Genomic DNA, 16791 nt, shown 5'->3' on the forward strand with positions numbered 1-16791 from the left:
TAGACTGGGTATCGGAAATGTGGGTTATTTTTACAATACTGATGATGATGGCGGTTATCACTTTGATCTTTGTTCAACACAAGCAACTCTTAATGGCATGGGGTTGGGTTTTTTGTATGAAATTAGAGTCTGTTAATTAGCCAAGTTGGCTATGATGAGGAATTTGACTTGGAGCATTTCTCTCAGACACAGAAGAACAATATATTTTAATATACAGACATTGCGGTACTACTGTAGGTTTGCACTACTGTAGGTGCATGAGTGAAAATAGCAGGAATAAGCAGAGATGTGTGCAGCGCTGGATGACATCCATCCATATATCTACTTATTATTTGTCCTGATGAGGAGATACACTAGGGATGGGACGATAATAGTTTATCGTTTATTGTGATAAAAAAAACGCTCACAATAATCGTAATCGCAGAGATTACATTTTATCGTGAAATTGCTCTACGTCATACACTATGGGATGAATTAGCTTTTGTTGAGCTGCAAATTCAGTACCACTTAAACCCTCTGTACTTGATAAAACGGACCTGTAAATAGCGCATTTGGTACACTCTTATTTCACGACATAAATCGATTTGCCAAAAACAGCAGATCCAGAAGCTCACAACGTGTTGTGAGCTTGTAGATCGGCAATTTTTGGCGAACATTCCGACCAAGAATAGGGATGTTGGGGGTTCAACTGGTCAAACAAAAGTGGCATTTTAAGTTTTAAGCATATTTTGATTATCGCGATAATATTGTTAATCGCAATTATCTTTGCCACAACAATCGTGACATGTCAATTTCATATCGTCCCATCCCTATGATGCACTATATCGAAACATTGGCAATAGCTATAATATCCTCCATCAAGGTTTGAGTGTGCGACTATTTTATGTACCATATCAATTCAGTTGAAGGGATTCCTGAAACCTGGTGTCCTGTGGTTTGCGTTGCTAATTCTGGGGTTCACACCGATTCAGTATTTTCCAAACCTTGTGGCCACATGGTCAATTTATCTGCTGACTCACTGAGCATGATAATGGTGCAGTTGCAGTTGGAGAAAGTGAACCTTGCACATTTAAAAATGCTGAGTCAGATGTGAAACCAAGAGTTCTGTGTGATGATGTGCTATAAACAGTTATGCTGGAGGGTTCACTGTGTTGAAATACATGTCAGTTGATTGTCTTTGTAATGCTTATTATGAGTAGGATTGAAAATCAATGTTGAGGCAAGTAATACTGTATGAGTCAAGAGGTGCTCGCACATCCCAACATTTCAACGGGTGCTGGATCAGAATAGATAAACTGTAAAGAAAGAGAAAATAAAACAGAATGCAAAATAATGTATTAATAGACTGGTAAAATGTCTGAAAATAAACAGACATTCATCGGAAATAGCAGCTCAGATCTGTGAGCTTGCTATTTTTGACAAACACATTTCAGCCGGTTGATGAAGTTTATACGGTTTAAGGGGTTTGGGTTCTTTAAAGAACCATTCAAATAAATGGCCTGAAAGGTTCTTTCTGGAACCAAAAACGGCTCTTCTATGGCATCACTCTGAAGAACCAGTTTTGGTTCCACTTGGCACCTTTTATTCGTGTGTGTGCATGAGAGAAGTAGTGCATGCACATCCACTGTAGTGTCCAGGTGCAAGGACAAACAAGAGCTCGACAAAAATAAAATACGTCCTGCACACTGCTAGGTATGTTCCCACTGTTTTATTGCAAGCTCAGTACGACGTTTCAGTCCAGACGTGATCAAAACGTCGAACTGAGCTCGCAATAAACAGTGGGAGCATATCAAACATCTAGCAGTGTGCGTACCTGATTTTATTTAAGTAATTATGTCCACTCAGTATTACATCATGGACTCTAGACTTGCATGTCACCTTTTTATTTTTAACCTCATCGCATGGTAGCATTGTATTACCTTTAACCCATTAAAACTGGGAAAGCATCTGTGTCATTTTAGCTATACAGTATATATATAGAAACCAAAGTTTTTCAGAAAACTCTTAGGATTTAGAACAGTGGTTTAGAACAGTGGTTCTCAAAAATAGAAGATATACAAGCTCACAGTGCGTCACTTTGTCCGCACTGCGAGCTTGCCTTGTACATATGCTATTTTTAAATGTTTTTGAAAAATATTGAATACTTTTTTAATACATCTTCTCTTCTGGGGGTCCCTGGCACAAAACATTTTCAGATGGTGTTCCGCGACCATATATATATATATATATCAATTTGTGGGTCCTTGGCACGAAAACTGATTTAGAAGGCATTTGTAGAACCGGCCTCATCGGCTGAGTCACTCAAAGAGTCTCCTACTGAGTTTCCTATTGACTGATGACCCGGTCATCAAATTATTGGCTCAGGAATGCGACAAAAACAAAACAATCTCCATGAATTTAAGGCTTCATGGGGTGTGTAATTGATAGAAAATAAGTACCTTTTTTAACTACTCCTTTAAGTGGTTCATTCATAATGCACTTTTTTACCTTCCTAGGAATGTAGTGGAGTCAAAAGTACAATATTTGACTGAAGCTTAGAGGAGTGAAAGTCATGTATCCAAAAATACAAATACTCAAGTAAAGTACAGATACTCAATTTTGTTTTACTTAAGTACAGTACTCAAGTAAATGTACTTACTGTACTCACTGTCCACCACTGAAGACTTGGTTTATTACAGACCAACCTAACCTGTTGCCTAAACCTGTGGTTCTCAAACTTTTTCATATCAAGGACCCCCAAAATGATACGTATTTGGCTGCAGACCCCCCAAGTCAAAAATATTTTGTGCCAGGGATTTTTCAAAAAATAGCAGATCTACAAGCTCATAGCGCGGCACTCGTGCCGCACTATGAGCTTGTATATCTGCTATTTTTGAATAGCCAAAGTATAAAATATGATTAAAGTGGTTAAAATGATTGTGACGCTATTTCCCGGGGAACCCCTGGTACCTCCCACCTAAGAACCCCTGGGGGTCCCTGGACCCCACTTTGAGAACCAATGGCTTAAACTTCTTTCTCTTCTCAGGCAGTACAACATGTTGTATCCCCTCCCCTGCTTTTAGCTGTGAACTCCACTGGGACTGTTTGTAATGTGCCATGGATGGACCCCAGGACTTAAACACAGTAATCAGAGCCAGCGCAGGATATTGGCTAAATTACACATGAAAGCAGGGACGTTTGGGGGAAGCTTGAGCACTAAATATTATGATAAATTACAGCCTAATATAGGAAGATAAGTCACAGCCAAACAAGAATAACACAGGTTAGCACGCAGACGAGAGGAGAAAGTCTTTTGAAGCAATCTGCCTCGAAAAGGAATACGAAAATAAAAAATGTCTAGTTGCATTTTTTTAGTGCAGCCTACTTTGACCCTAGCTCTCTCACCAACTCCCAGGGGTCAAACAACAGTTCGGGTTCAGTTTATGTGTGCACACACACGTGTGTACAGTAACATGTGTAAATGCATATATACTGTACATGTGTGTACAGTATGTGTGTACGGTATCGTGTAGCAAAGTAGCCCTGTCTGATGCCTTGTAAATGTCAATCAATCGGACGTGCCGCAAGAAAGGGCTAACTTGATCTCATTTTGCCACGTGATGTGAACCCCCAGCAAGAGATTTGGTGTAGAGTGGAAAAAAGAGCGTACCAAGTAAAGTAGGCCTACAGTTGCAACTCAGGTCAGTTTGACTAAGTATAGAGGGTTTAAGAAACTTTAAGTGATTAACTCTCATCCAGATTCCTGACAGATAATCAAAACTCAACTTCCTATACTATACTTGAACTGCTCTCTGTCACTAAAGGTGGTCTCCAGCTCTTCTCACTGACCACGGTGCCTCTTGTATTCTGAGCCTAATGTCGTCGTCCCTGGTCTCTCTATACTACTGCCCCCCCGACACCCCTGTCTGTCACACCCACCCCATACACCGTAAAAGAAAAAAAAAACTGCACCTTGAAACACCTCCCACCCCACCCCTCCCTTCTCCAGCCGCACGCCTGCTTCACCCACCCCCCCCCACCACCTTCCATCCGCCACCCCCACACAAACCCCTATAAGTGGATACCCCACAGGAAGGGTTTCTCCAGGGGGGAAATGGGTCCCAGATGTCAGCCTTTGTCCCACTAGGCTCCTCAGGAGGTATGGAGCCACGGAGAGATGGGTAGGGGAGGGGTGCAGACGCCCCATGACAGCAGCCCAAAAGGGCAGAAGGAACCTCCTCGAGGGCGTAAAGGTGGAGAGACATTTATTTGTCCAAGGCAGGATCACTTTCCCACCAGGTCAGGTACACGCGGCGATTGATTGGGCTCTATCGTCGTACCAACCCAGTGAGTCACTGATCAGTCAGTGCCGTCTGAAAAAGAAAAACTTCTGGGAGCCCTGACTGTAATTGAGTTGACTGCATTACTGACTTAAAGAAATTGTTTTCCTATATCTGGGGAACTTCAAACGGCTCTTCTCTGTCAACATGGCCGCTCCTCCATGGAAGCATTTCAGCGCGAATCACGTCAGCCGGTACCATATGTCGAGAGGGACAAGAGCTGGACGATACAATGGTCTTTAACTCCTTTGATATCCAAGCCCCCCGCGCTTGCTTTGCTATATAATATATATTACTGTATTGTATATTTATTTCCCTTGCTGTTGTTGCTGTCTGTTTTCAGCTCCAGGAAGGGTTAATTATGACCCCCTCAGAAATACAAAGAAGAAGAGAACAGGGCCGGAGTGTTTAGTGAAACATCATGTCAAGACTCTGACAAGGAAATGAAATGTGCAACATCAATCAGCCTATGAGGACAGAGATCAAACGAGCCTCCACACTCCTGCATCTGGTTCTGTTTGGTCAGCCTCACTTTTTTCCCCTTCTCTCTCCCTTCTTTCTCTTTTCTTTTCCCTTTCTTAATCTTCTTCCATTCTCTCCCGCTCCCCCCCCCTCTGTTCTTCTGCGTAAAAGGGTGCACCACGCAATTCCTGTTAGCCCACTCGGTTAGTTTACTCATTTTTTCCATGATGGTGGCATGAAGGCATGCTTCACTAAGGTAAGCAACAGCCCCCAAGGTTTCGCCCCAGCAACAATGGCTTTCCTGTCCTCCTGCAAAGATCCTATTGTATCTGACCAGCACTTGGCAACAAACACCATTCTACTTTCAGTTAATCCTGGATTTGACGACAACTTCCTGTCCTCCCCGCCCCAAAAAGGCCCTGTTATGCAAATAGGGACATCTATAATTCAATATCTCCTTCCCCAGCACCACTTTGATGGCCAGATGAGTTTTTTAGCTCTGAGTTGATTGAACCTGACCGGGTTCAAGCTACTTTCCATTGATCGTCCTACTCTGAATGAAATCTATACCAGCGCAATCATGGGGCTCATCAAAATCTTCTGAGCCGCTCTCTTCACAGAGCTCACTTTTATGTCCGTTGAACGCACGGGGCAATCACACCCAGATTGTTGGCTAGAGTGCTGTCACAACACTGTGTCATAAATGACATACGGTTCACTTACATTCCATGAACTTTTTATTGAATGGGCCTACCACTTTTTCAAAATAAAACCTAGACTTTTATGTGTTTTTAGAGTTTCCTTAAACATGACTAAATTCGATTTAGTCTAGCGAACGGTGGGAGATGTAATGGTGCCGTTTTTAGATATGGAAGCAATTATTAATTATGATGTCATCAAAAAGTACATTTTTTGCAGAAACTCTGTGGAACGGAAACCCCCAACCAGATCACTTCATGGTGATGATGCGTGATGGAGAGAGAGAGGCTGGAGTGTAACCTTGTTGAGAAGCTACGTGACAGGTACTGTAGCTTTGGCCACAAGCAACAGGAGGTTGTAGGTTTGTAGGTAATGCTTTTCATGTTTTGTGTGTGTGTGTGTGTGTGTGTGTGTGTGTGTGTGTGTGTGTGTGTGTGTGTGTGTGTGTGTGTGTGTGTGTGTGTGTGTGTGTGTGTGTGTGTGTGTGTTGTTGTTGTTGTTTGTCCCCCCAGATTTATTTAGGCTTTTATACTTTAAGTCAGATAGGCAGTGGAGAGAGACAGGGAACCAAGGGCAGAGAGAGAGGAGACATGTGAGACAAGACTGGGGTCGGATTTGAACCCCAGTTCTCGAACTCATTAGTAGCATATGGTCTGTGCACTGGCTGAGCCACCCGGCACCCAATTCTTTATGTTTTATAACGTTTTATGACTTCACGATGGCGATGTTATGAGAGTTTTATTTTTTACTTCGGACTGCATGCTTGGGTTCCACTCTCACATTTATTGTTGACACCATAGCCACATATTTGGTCTGTTAATGTTAAAAAGTAACCAAAACCAAAAACTGTGTAGCCTGATGGTGACATACATGCATAAATCAGCTATTGGTTGGTGATGGTATCAGGTGATGTCACTTCCTTTTGTACTCTATTCGGGGTGACATGACATCACCTGGCACCAATACCAGCCAATAACAGATGGCATGGGCAGCACCCTGCTTATTACCCAGTCAGTCTTCACACAGATTAGCTTTGGGGCTGGGTTAAAGACGCACTGAAGTGACATTTTCGGTCATTTTATTTTGAAGGTTCAGCCCGAAACGTCGGCTCAAAGACTCTAAACCAATCAGAAGGTCCCATCCCTTCAGGCTATGGGACGTTGGATCTCAATCACTTCAGCCGTGCTGGCACGGCTAGTTTGTTTACAAGTGAGAGAGAGACGGCCAGTGAAGCACGTTTGCTACTACCTGGCTTATTTCTAACCTATAATGTTTTCAGATACATATTTTAGTGTGCAGATGAAGTTTAAAATGAGTAATACACTCATCTTCAATTAGATTCAAAACGGAGTATCTCTGTAATTAAAATCAGCTGTGTTTGAAGAACGTGCAGCTATGGGAATCAAACAGGTGCATGTAATCAAGATTCATTTATATTCGTGAAGGCTGTATTATGTCATCACGTAGCACGTTTTCGTTTACAGGAAGTAATTAAGATTGGCTTTTTAGGCACTTTAGATGTAAAAATACACAAAAATGGGTTTTTTTCATTTTTTTGGGCATCTATTGTTAGGTATGCCCATATGATGACCACGGATATGCTCTAAAAGTGTTAAAAACATATTTTTCATTTCACTACACCTTTAAACAAATCATCTGTCTATACGTTAGCTGGTACATTTGCCTTACAAACAGGAAGTGGACCCCCATAAGAGTGTCACGGTCCGCTCCTCGGGCCGTGGACTTTGATGTTATTATTTAGACCACCATTGCCATTATATGGTCGTGGACACTTTAGGCCTGTTCTGTAGGCCTGTCACGGTCCGCTCCTCGGGCCGCGCACTCTGACTTTATTATTTAGACCTTCCTGCCCGTATAAGGTCTTGGACTTAAATATTAGACCTTTGTTCTGTTCTGTATGTGGTCTTGTTATGCTGTTACTCTGTTGTTGTTGCCCTGCTGATGTTCTGTACCTTATTTTGTAGTATTGTTTCCTGTTGTGCCTAGTTACTGTTACCTGTCTTGTCTCACCTCCCTGTTGATTAGTCATGTTCTCCTCCTGTGTCCTCTTAGTCCCTCAGCCTATCCCAGTGTTGATTGTCTGTTGAGTTCACCTGTGTCTTATTATTTCCCTGTCTATTTAAACCCTGTGTTTGCAAATTGTTTTTGTTTGTTCATTGTATCCCATGTTGCGTGTAGTCAGATCTTGAGTTCAGTTCCCTGTTTGTTTTCCAGTCTTTAAATACTTTGAACCGTTCACTACAGCCTCCGTCACTCTCCTGCACTTGGGTCCTACACTCCGTCCTGACTCAAACCATGACAAAGAGAAGATCTTAGTTGTTAGATTAGATCAAGTACAGAATTCTGCAACTATCTTTAGCTACTGTACGTGGGCAGAGAGAAACCTATCATCTCAATTGTCATTCTTATATAGTACATTCATTCTATCATTGGATTACCTCCAATATGGTGAAATTATAGTGAAATTAACCATGTTCAACTTGGCGTCCCTATTTAGTGTATGTCATGGACAAATAAATATAATAAAATAGCAGAAATAGCAACGCATCGTGACGCATTGTGTGCTTGTAGGTTGGCTATTTTGGCTATTATTGAAATAATGCTTGAGAGGTAAAACTATTCCCCATTTAGCTGGGGACCCCCTGGAACCCTCTCAAGGATCCCTGGGGGTCCCCGGACCCCCACTTTGAGAACCAGTGCGTTAGACCAGTGGTTCTCAAAATGGGGTCCGGGAGGGAGTTCCAGGGGGTCCCCAGCAAAATGAGTTAATAGATTATCATAATCAATTTAACCACTTTAACCCTGTTTTATACTTAGGCTATTGAAAAAATAGCCAATCTACAAGCTTACACTATTTTTGAAAAAGTTTGAAAAAGGTTGAACAGTTTGGAGTAATAGGGGTCATAGTAAGTAATAGGAGTAATAGGGGTCCTTGACATGAAAATGTTTGAGAACCAGTGTGTTAGTTAGACCAGTGGTTCTCATAGTGGGGTCCTTGGGCGGGCGTGGGGGGGGGGGGTTCCAGGGGGTCCCCAGGTAAATGGCTGATAGTTAGGAACCAAATCGACTGTTATGTTATGTTTCTGTAACGCCGACGGGTCTATTTGGTTACAGCCTACCGTAGTATCAAGGGCCAGACCACCAGGTTTATGAACAGCTTCATGGCTTCCACCCACCGACCATCAGATTGTTGAGCAAGGCATGACCACCACGGCCTGTCATCAGACTGGCCTTGGCCTTTTGCTTTCCTCATGGACCTACCTGTGGATTACACTGTACCAATGAAGCAACCTGTTGTGGACTATGTGGCAGTGGTGTAAAGTAACTAAGTACATTTACTCAAGTACTGTACTTGTGTACAATTTGAGGTACTTTTACTTTACTGTAGTATTTCTAATTGTCTATACTTTTACTTCTACTCCACTACATCTCAGAGGCAAACGTTGTACTTTTACTGCACTACAATTATTTGAAAACTTTAGTTACTAGTTACTTTGCAGATATAAATACATTACGTTATAAGATATACATTAACCACTTTAGCCCGATTTTTTTACCTCCCGGTCTACAAGCTCACAACAAGTCGCATCGCGATGCGTTGTGAGCTTGTAGATCTGCTATTTTCAAAGATTTTAGTACTTTTACTTTGGGTACTTTAAGTACATTTTGATACCAAAACTTCTGTACTTTTACTCAAGTAAATGTTTTATTTGTGACTTTTACTTGTAACAGAGTACTTCTACATTACAGTATTGATACTTTTACTTAAGTAAAACATTTTAGTACTTTTTCCACCACTGCTATGTGGTTGGACTTGACACGTGCCGATACTCTGCACCGTCTCATGTAATCTCCCAATCTCATGTACAACACACTGATACTCTTCTTGCATATGAACAGTATATATAACCTCTATAAACATCACGCACATAATGTTTGGATGGATATGCTATGAGTAAATAATTATGTAGGGTTAGGGTTGTCTCTTTTTTTATTTATTCCCCCCCCCCCCCCATTCTGTCTTTTCTTTCTTTTCTTTCTTTCTTTCTCTGGAAACAATCAAATGATGGAGCTTGCACACAAAAAAACAACGAATTACACCCGCACTGTTTTACACCTGTAAAACCTGTGATGTGACAATAAAGATGATTCTGATTCTGGTTCCATTTACACACTGTCAGAGTTAAAATAACACAGTGGAGATTGGGGTCCCAGAGATAAAAAAAAATCAAATGGGGGTCCGTGGCCTAATGAATATCAAAGCACAGTTTAAAAAAAAACACATTTATATGTTCAAAAATAGCAGATCTACAAGCTCACAGCGCGTCACTTTGTGCCGCGCTGCGAGCTTGTACATCTGCTATTTTTCCAGAAATCTTCTCTTCTGGGGGACCTTGGCACAAAACCTTTTCAGATGGGGGTCTGCGGCCAAATACATATCAATTTGGGGGTCCTTGGCATGAAATATTTGAGAACCACTGAGTTAGACAGAACACACAGAAAGCATGTGAGTGAGTGTGTGCTATAGTGGTGCTGCGTGGCTGCATGCAGCAGGTCCACATGCTTCCCACCTTCCCCAGGGTCCGGAGTGTAGAGCAACAACATGTGTTGGCTTCCCCAGAGGACATGGAAGGCACAATTAGCAGAGCTCTCTCACCTTATCAGGGTGAGGTCACCGGGGCATGGAGGTCAAGGGTTATTTTGGGTACTGTCTGGCTGGCCTCTGTGGCTGTTAACATGGAGCTTGATCCAGTGGTGGACAAAGCACTCTCAGCCCCACAGTGCTGTTTCAGTCAAAGTGTAGATATACTCCTGTTCAAATATTACTCCACGACAAGTGTCTCACAGTCAATATATGCACTTGAGTTAAAGCAGAGTGCTTGCTTTAAAAAAAAAGAAAAATCAAAAGTACATGCTTTGGTATTCAAAAGTACATTTCTTTTGTAAAACAAAATGTTATCTTTTTATTGTCACTGCATTTCCGTATTACAATGTATACATTTTTCAAAGAAATTCAAAGATTTTCCAGACATTTCTAAAAACAACAAAGCAGATCTATAAGCTCACAACGCATCGCATCACGGTTGTACTGTAGATCTGTTTCCACTATATTTGAAATAGGGCTTATTCATAATGTACCCTTTTCCCTTCCTCGACATGTAGTGCAGTCAAAAGTACAATATCTGTCTTGCTAATGTTTTGGAGTGAAAGTCACAAGTATCCAAAAATACAAATCCTCAAGTAAAGTAAAGATAGGCCTACTATAAAATGTTATTTGCAGTACTCAAGTGAATATACTTAATCGACCGCTGTATAGATTGTAGGAATGGAGGAATAGGAGGGTTGGTGTAACCAGTGCTGCTAGAGTTGTTTATTTATAAAGGGTCCCTGGACTTTAGTGTCTCAAATGTTTTCTAGGGCATAACTAGGCTGAAATATTAATCAAGCATGCATGTTAATATTTAGTTTGAATTTAGGTTGAAATGTTGACATATCAACACCTGCTTTTTATAAATGTGGGTTTATATCTTCCCTATTTTCAAGTTATTTAAAGTTACTAAACTAAACTAACTAAATCTCTTTGGGTTTATAAGGCTTTGTGAGTTACCATAGTCAAATCCATTGGTTTATTGTATAACCTGACAATCCAGCTGCATGCTGTAAATAGTTATTTCAGTGACTGAAATGGAGGATAACTGGAGAAGGAGAAGATTTGTTTATAACAAAAAATCATAATAATTATAAGTCTATTTATTTATTTCTACATTATACAATATATAACCTCTTATATAAATATGTATATACTGTAAGATGTTATGAATTATGGCACACTTATTCTTTGCCATTTGATAACAGCATGTATGATTTATACTTTACATGCAACATTTTACAGCATTTTTTTTGTTGTTGTAAATTTGAAATGTCCCTTATTTTTTTCTGTCTGTTCACATGAATATGTTCACCGAATATTAAACGATGTTCAATAACATTCAAGGTTTACGTTGGGGGGGGGAAAAAAGTTTAATAATTGCCCCTGACTTTGATGAGGGAGAGGACAGACAAGCGGGTGCGGACTAACGCCAAGCAAGCATCCAGCAGAAATCTGGAACCCATAAAGCCTCAGACATCTCCTGCAGAATTAGACACAGCTCTCCCCATTGGCGGAGCGGGCCACTTACCCCCTTCCTCCACCATCCACCAGCTAGCGCACACTTCCTGCTTGCCTGTCTGGCTCTGACCAAGTCACACCCAACGGAACTCCGCTCAGCCAATGGAGGCAGCCCGCAGGGCCCTGCGTTACAGGACTAGTATAAAATGGGAGGAGGTGGACCAGCCCGTCAGAAGGTTTGTTGATGTTCTGACTGCCAGATTGAGATGGGAATGTGAAGGTGACACCTTTCAACAAGGAAATCCAGTCTAATGGAGCTTCAACGGGCGTAAGTTGAGAAAGACCGTTCTCTTTTTTTTTTGCTTCTGTGGAGGAAGATAAACATTTTTTTAGACTAGCTTGTGAACACCATCTTCACTGGCACTGTAGAAGTGTCAGCGCACAAGAGAAAAGGAAGAAATCAAGGAGTAATAGCACACTGTCTTTGTAGGGAAAGGCAGTAGGACTTCAGTAGGACGCCGCAATGCGAGAGGAGGTGTCCTGCACCAACTCCCCCGAAGGAGGTCTTGGAGCCAGCGAAGAAGAAATGGACAGGGGGTCTAAGAAGAACCTCCAAGGGGGGAGTCGAAAGCGGGTGCCGTATCCCAAGAAGGACGGCCTGAGTCGGCCAGAGGAGACAGGAGCCGGAAGCCCCAACAGTCTAATTCCGTCCGGGCCAAAGAGGGTGAAGAAAAGCCCCACGACGGTGGTCTCGACGGTGGTCTCGACGCTAGGCCCAGGGCCGGAACAGCCCTTCGAGGACCTGCACACTCAGCGCGTCATTGCCAACGTGAGGGAGCGTCAGCGTACTCAGTCTTTGAATGACGCGTTTGCCTCCCTACGTAAGATCATCCCCACGCTGCCCTCGGACAAGCTAAGCAAGATCCAGATCCTCAAACTTGCGTCACGCTACATTGACTTCCTCTACCAGGTGCTGCAGAGTGATGAGATGGATGCCAAGCTGGCCAGCTGCAACTACCTAGCCCATGAAAGACTGAGCTATGCCTTCTCTGTCTGGAGGATGGAGGGTGCCTGGGCCATGTCTGCCAGCCACTAGGGTCCCTGTTAACCTCTCTCCTCTAACCCCTTCTGTCCTCATTCCTCTAAAACCCACTGTCTCTACCTATAGACCTATTTCACAACTCGTAAACACAATTTACATGCTCCCTGCTTTCCAGCTTTAACTACTTACATCTCAAGCCTTGCCATGCATGGCTCCTCTCGCTCTGTGTATATGCTACTCATTCTCCATTCTGTGATATAGTCTTCAGTATCAACATCAGTGGAACTATTTCTGCAGCTATACCTGTTCACCCTTTACCCTTGTTCCCCTCAATTTTTACATCTCTGCATTCTTTTTTTCTTGCCGTACAATTTATGCCCAATGCAACAAGCTGGTCCTGTGCATTCCCTCAGGTATGGGCACAACAACACGCCATATAAACATGCCGAAACACACACTCACGTACACATGTGCGCACACACCTCTGCACTTGTCACTGTGTTACCTATAGGCACTTGTCAGTGCCTACAGTCACCATGTGGCACCTTTTGCACAACAGCAGCGTGTTATGGCACATTATTATTATTTCAGCTCCTAAAACCATAAGAAAGTATTAATATATTATACAAACCACAGCAAATAAAACAATATACAATATACCAAAAAAAAGTAAAAGTAAAAAGAGTAAATAACAAAAATCATAATGAGAAAGAACATTTATACATTGTTGCTCTTTTAAAAACTATTAATACAATTCGAATTGCCTCAAACGTGAGCAAGGATGCGGCAGCTTGTATATGCAGGGAATTTATAGTTAATGTTTAAATACAATTTCGTTTTTAAATCCAAACATTGTGTTCCTCGATAGATAAGTATATACTGTTTGTTAGAAAGTGTGTGATTATAACACAATCTACCCTGGCTCATTGTCACCACAACTACTAAATTATTGGTTTGATAGTTACAGTCCTCAACGAATAAGGACATTCTTTTTAGCTTTGCATTTATGTACAAACTAAAAGATTATACTCTAGGCTTACTTTTTCACTAAAAACTTGGGGAAAATATACATATTTACCCAAGATATACAATACATGTTATGAAAAATACATTTATTGAATGTGTCTCTTCTGAAACATTTTATTTTAGAAAGTGGTTTTGTATATTCATTTGACTTAGATGCGTTTAGTGCAAATTTGCAACGCAAGCTTAAAAGGTTACAAATAAAAAAACAACCCATTTGTCGTAACACTGGTATCTTAATCCATTTATTTGGTTAAAATATAAAATCAACCAAATTAATTAAACATATTATTTTCTAAAAAGCATATCTGGTTGATTTTTAAATAAGTTATAGCAATATAAGTAAAGTAGCAGTTCCACACCGTTGTCTAAAGTGAATTAACAACATATTCAAAACTATGCCAGCTCAGTGCTTGGCAGAACATGTTATGTACGACTGGATGCCATTAAAAGACAACCACTTGTTTTTTAACGTGATGGATGTTGGGTAGGGCCTATTATCTTAACAAACACATAAACACACACATGGTCTTGGACAGGTATAGGAAACAACAGGGAGGGAAACGAAGGGAAAAGGAAAAGCATCTCTCTCTCTCTCTCTCTCTCTCTCTCTCTCTCTCTCTCTCTCTCTCTCTCTCTCTCTCTCTCTCTCTCTCTCCCTCCCCTGCAGCCTTGCCCTTTCTCCTCAGGATCTCTTGTATCCAGTGTCGTGCAATCAGGCCCCGGCAGGGCCCAGACAAGCAGGAACCTTTAGATTGGAAACAGTTGTGAGGCATTAGGAAGGTGTGTGTGTGTGTGTGTGTGTGTGTGTGTGTGTGTGTGTGTGTGTGTGTGTGTGTGTGTGTGTGTGTGTGTGTGTGTGTGTGTGTGTGTGTGCGTGTGCGTGTGCGTGTGCGCGCGTGTGTGTGTGCGTGTGTGTACGTGCGTGTGTGCGTGTGTGTGCGTGCGTGTGTGCGCCAGGGGGGCATGGGGTGTTGTGAGCACGTATGTCAGCGTGTGTGTGCAAGTGTGTTTATATTTGTGTGTGTGTGTGTACGCACGCACACACACCAGTACTTGTGTGTGTACCTGTGTGCGCACATGCATGTTCATGTTGATGCATGTGTGTTCATCTGTGTGTGTGTGTGTGTGTGTGTGTGTGTGTGTGTGTGTTTACACGTGTACACATAAGTAAAAGGGAATGCACGTGCAGATGTCGTTTTCAAAGATAGTATCTCATGCGTTCATATCCTGGACTCAGTTTTTCTAAAAACATATACATTTCTGAATGCCTGGTGGCTCGTAACACTTTGAAGCACAGATTTAAAAAAGATGGAACCGAAATTAAGAAAGAAAAAAAAAAGACTGGTGAAAGCCAGTCAAAGACAGAGATATAGGATGGAGAACAAAGGTAGGAATGTAAACGACAAAGTATGAAGCGTTACAGAGAGTGGAGGAGGAGTGTTCAGGTCTAGAAGGTGAATATGCATGTCTGGGGAGAAGAGGAAATGCAGAGCTTTGAATCCCATAGATGAAATATCACCATGAACACCTGCAAACATGAATGGACACTGACACAGACATTCAGACATCTGCAAGCTAGCAAGCACACACACACACACACACACACACACACACACACACACACACACACACACACACACACACACACACACACACACACACACACACACACACGCCGCGCACACGCGTGTGTGCACGACTGCAAGCATATGCATACACATAGACTTGAGGGCAAATACCATATGCTTGTACACACATAACTACACGCTGTGCAGCAATGAATCAAGATGAATCAAAGATTACAGAAGCATGTGCAGGTAGTGTATGTAACATACAGTAAGAGTATAATCAACTACAAAGTACGTTCACGTATGTTTACATGGGACGAATTAAACTTACTTGAGAATGTTTGTATTTTTGGATACTTTCACTTCACAATTTAAATGACAAATGTTGTACTATTTTCACTCCACTACATTTCTAGGAATGCAAAGTACATTATAAATGAACCGCTTAAGCCCTGTTTCAAAATGTGTGAAAATAGCAGATCTACAAGCTCACAACGCGTCACGGTGCGTTGCGCTGTGAGCTTGTAGATATGATATTTTCACTATTATTGATATTGTTTTTTTAATTCCTGGAAAATCTTTGAAATCTTTTTGGGAAAATGTCTAAATGTCAATAGCCTACAGTAATGCATTGATGTTAAAAAAAAATGTACTTTTACTTTTTAAAAGTGTGTACTTTTGAATACTCCAGCAAATACTCCAGTACTTTAACTCAAGTACAAATTTGACAGAGCAAACCAGTCAAACTTGACCAGGAGTATCTACACTTTGACTAATTTGAGTACTGGAGTTGAAATACTCGGTCCACCACTGGTATTTACTACAGTCTCCAGACACACACATGCAGCAGCAGCCTGCCATGTGCACAGTCCAGGTGTTACAGTACTATTAAAGCCTGGGCGCCTTTTGCAGTCGACTTTGAAGATTCCAGTGCTGTGAATAGAAACCCAAGGCCCTTGCTCTGCCATTACTTTACATGTGGAGGGGAAGCATCCTTATGTGTGAGCATGCGCGCGCATGTGTGTGTGCGCATGTGTGTGTGTGTGCGCGTGTGTGTATGCGTGCGTGTATGTGGGTGGCGTGTACAAACACATATAATATATATAGCAGGGGTCGGCAACCTTTTTGACATGAAGTGCCATTTTTTTATTTTCTTGATAGCTAGTGTGCCATATCAACATTAAGTTAAATTATGACAGACACCACATCAAAATAAAATATTTCCAACAGATGTCGATTGTCCATAAATATAACAACCTTTTTTTCTTCTTCTGAACTATTTTCTTTCACATCAGGATGTAATGATCATTAGACTCAGAGCAATAACCCACCTATCTACCAGGCTCCCTTCCCAGTCAGAGTTAGGAGTTTGAATGAATGTAGAATTATGTGCAGGAAGTAATTTGCATACAGATGTGAGGGGACTTCATTTAATTGACTATTTCGTGTATGTATTTTTTCAAACCAGAATCCCTCTCTCTCACACATATGCCAGTGTCCCCATGTGCCAATGTTGGCACCCGTGCCTAAGGTTGCCTACCCCTG

At 41.7% G+C, this 16791-nt stretch overlaps 2 protein-coding genes across 2 annotated transcripts in view; both read left to right on the forward strand.

Moving 5' to 3' along the window:
- dennd6a (DENN/MADD domain containing 6A) overlaps nt 1-16791 on the forward strand; it is a 252356-nt gene that overhangs the window by 141158 nt on the left and 94407 nt on the right. The window lies entirely within an intron of this gene.
- LOC311048853 (twist-related protein 2-like) overlaps nt 11860-16791 on the forward strand; it is an 8300-nt gene continuing 3368 nt past the window's right edge. The window contains exon 1 of the mRNA XM_084062174.1: nt 11860-13065. Within this exon, the coding sequence (XP_083918300.1) occupies nt 12134-12706 (573 nt within the window). The 5' untranslated portion in view covers nt 11860-12133 and the 3' untranslated portion in view covers nt 12707-13065. The remainder of the gene's footprint in view (nt 13066-16791) is intronic.

The sequence above is a fragment of the Gymnoscopelus microlampas genome (assembly GCF_963454915.1).
Source record: "Gymnoscopelus microlampas genome assembly, chromosome: 7".
In the NCBI taxonomy this organism is placed as follows: Eukaryota; Metazoa; Chordata; class Actinopteri; order Myctophiformes; family Myctophidae; genus Gymnoscopelus; species Gymnoscopelus microlampas.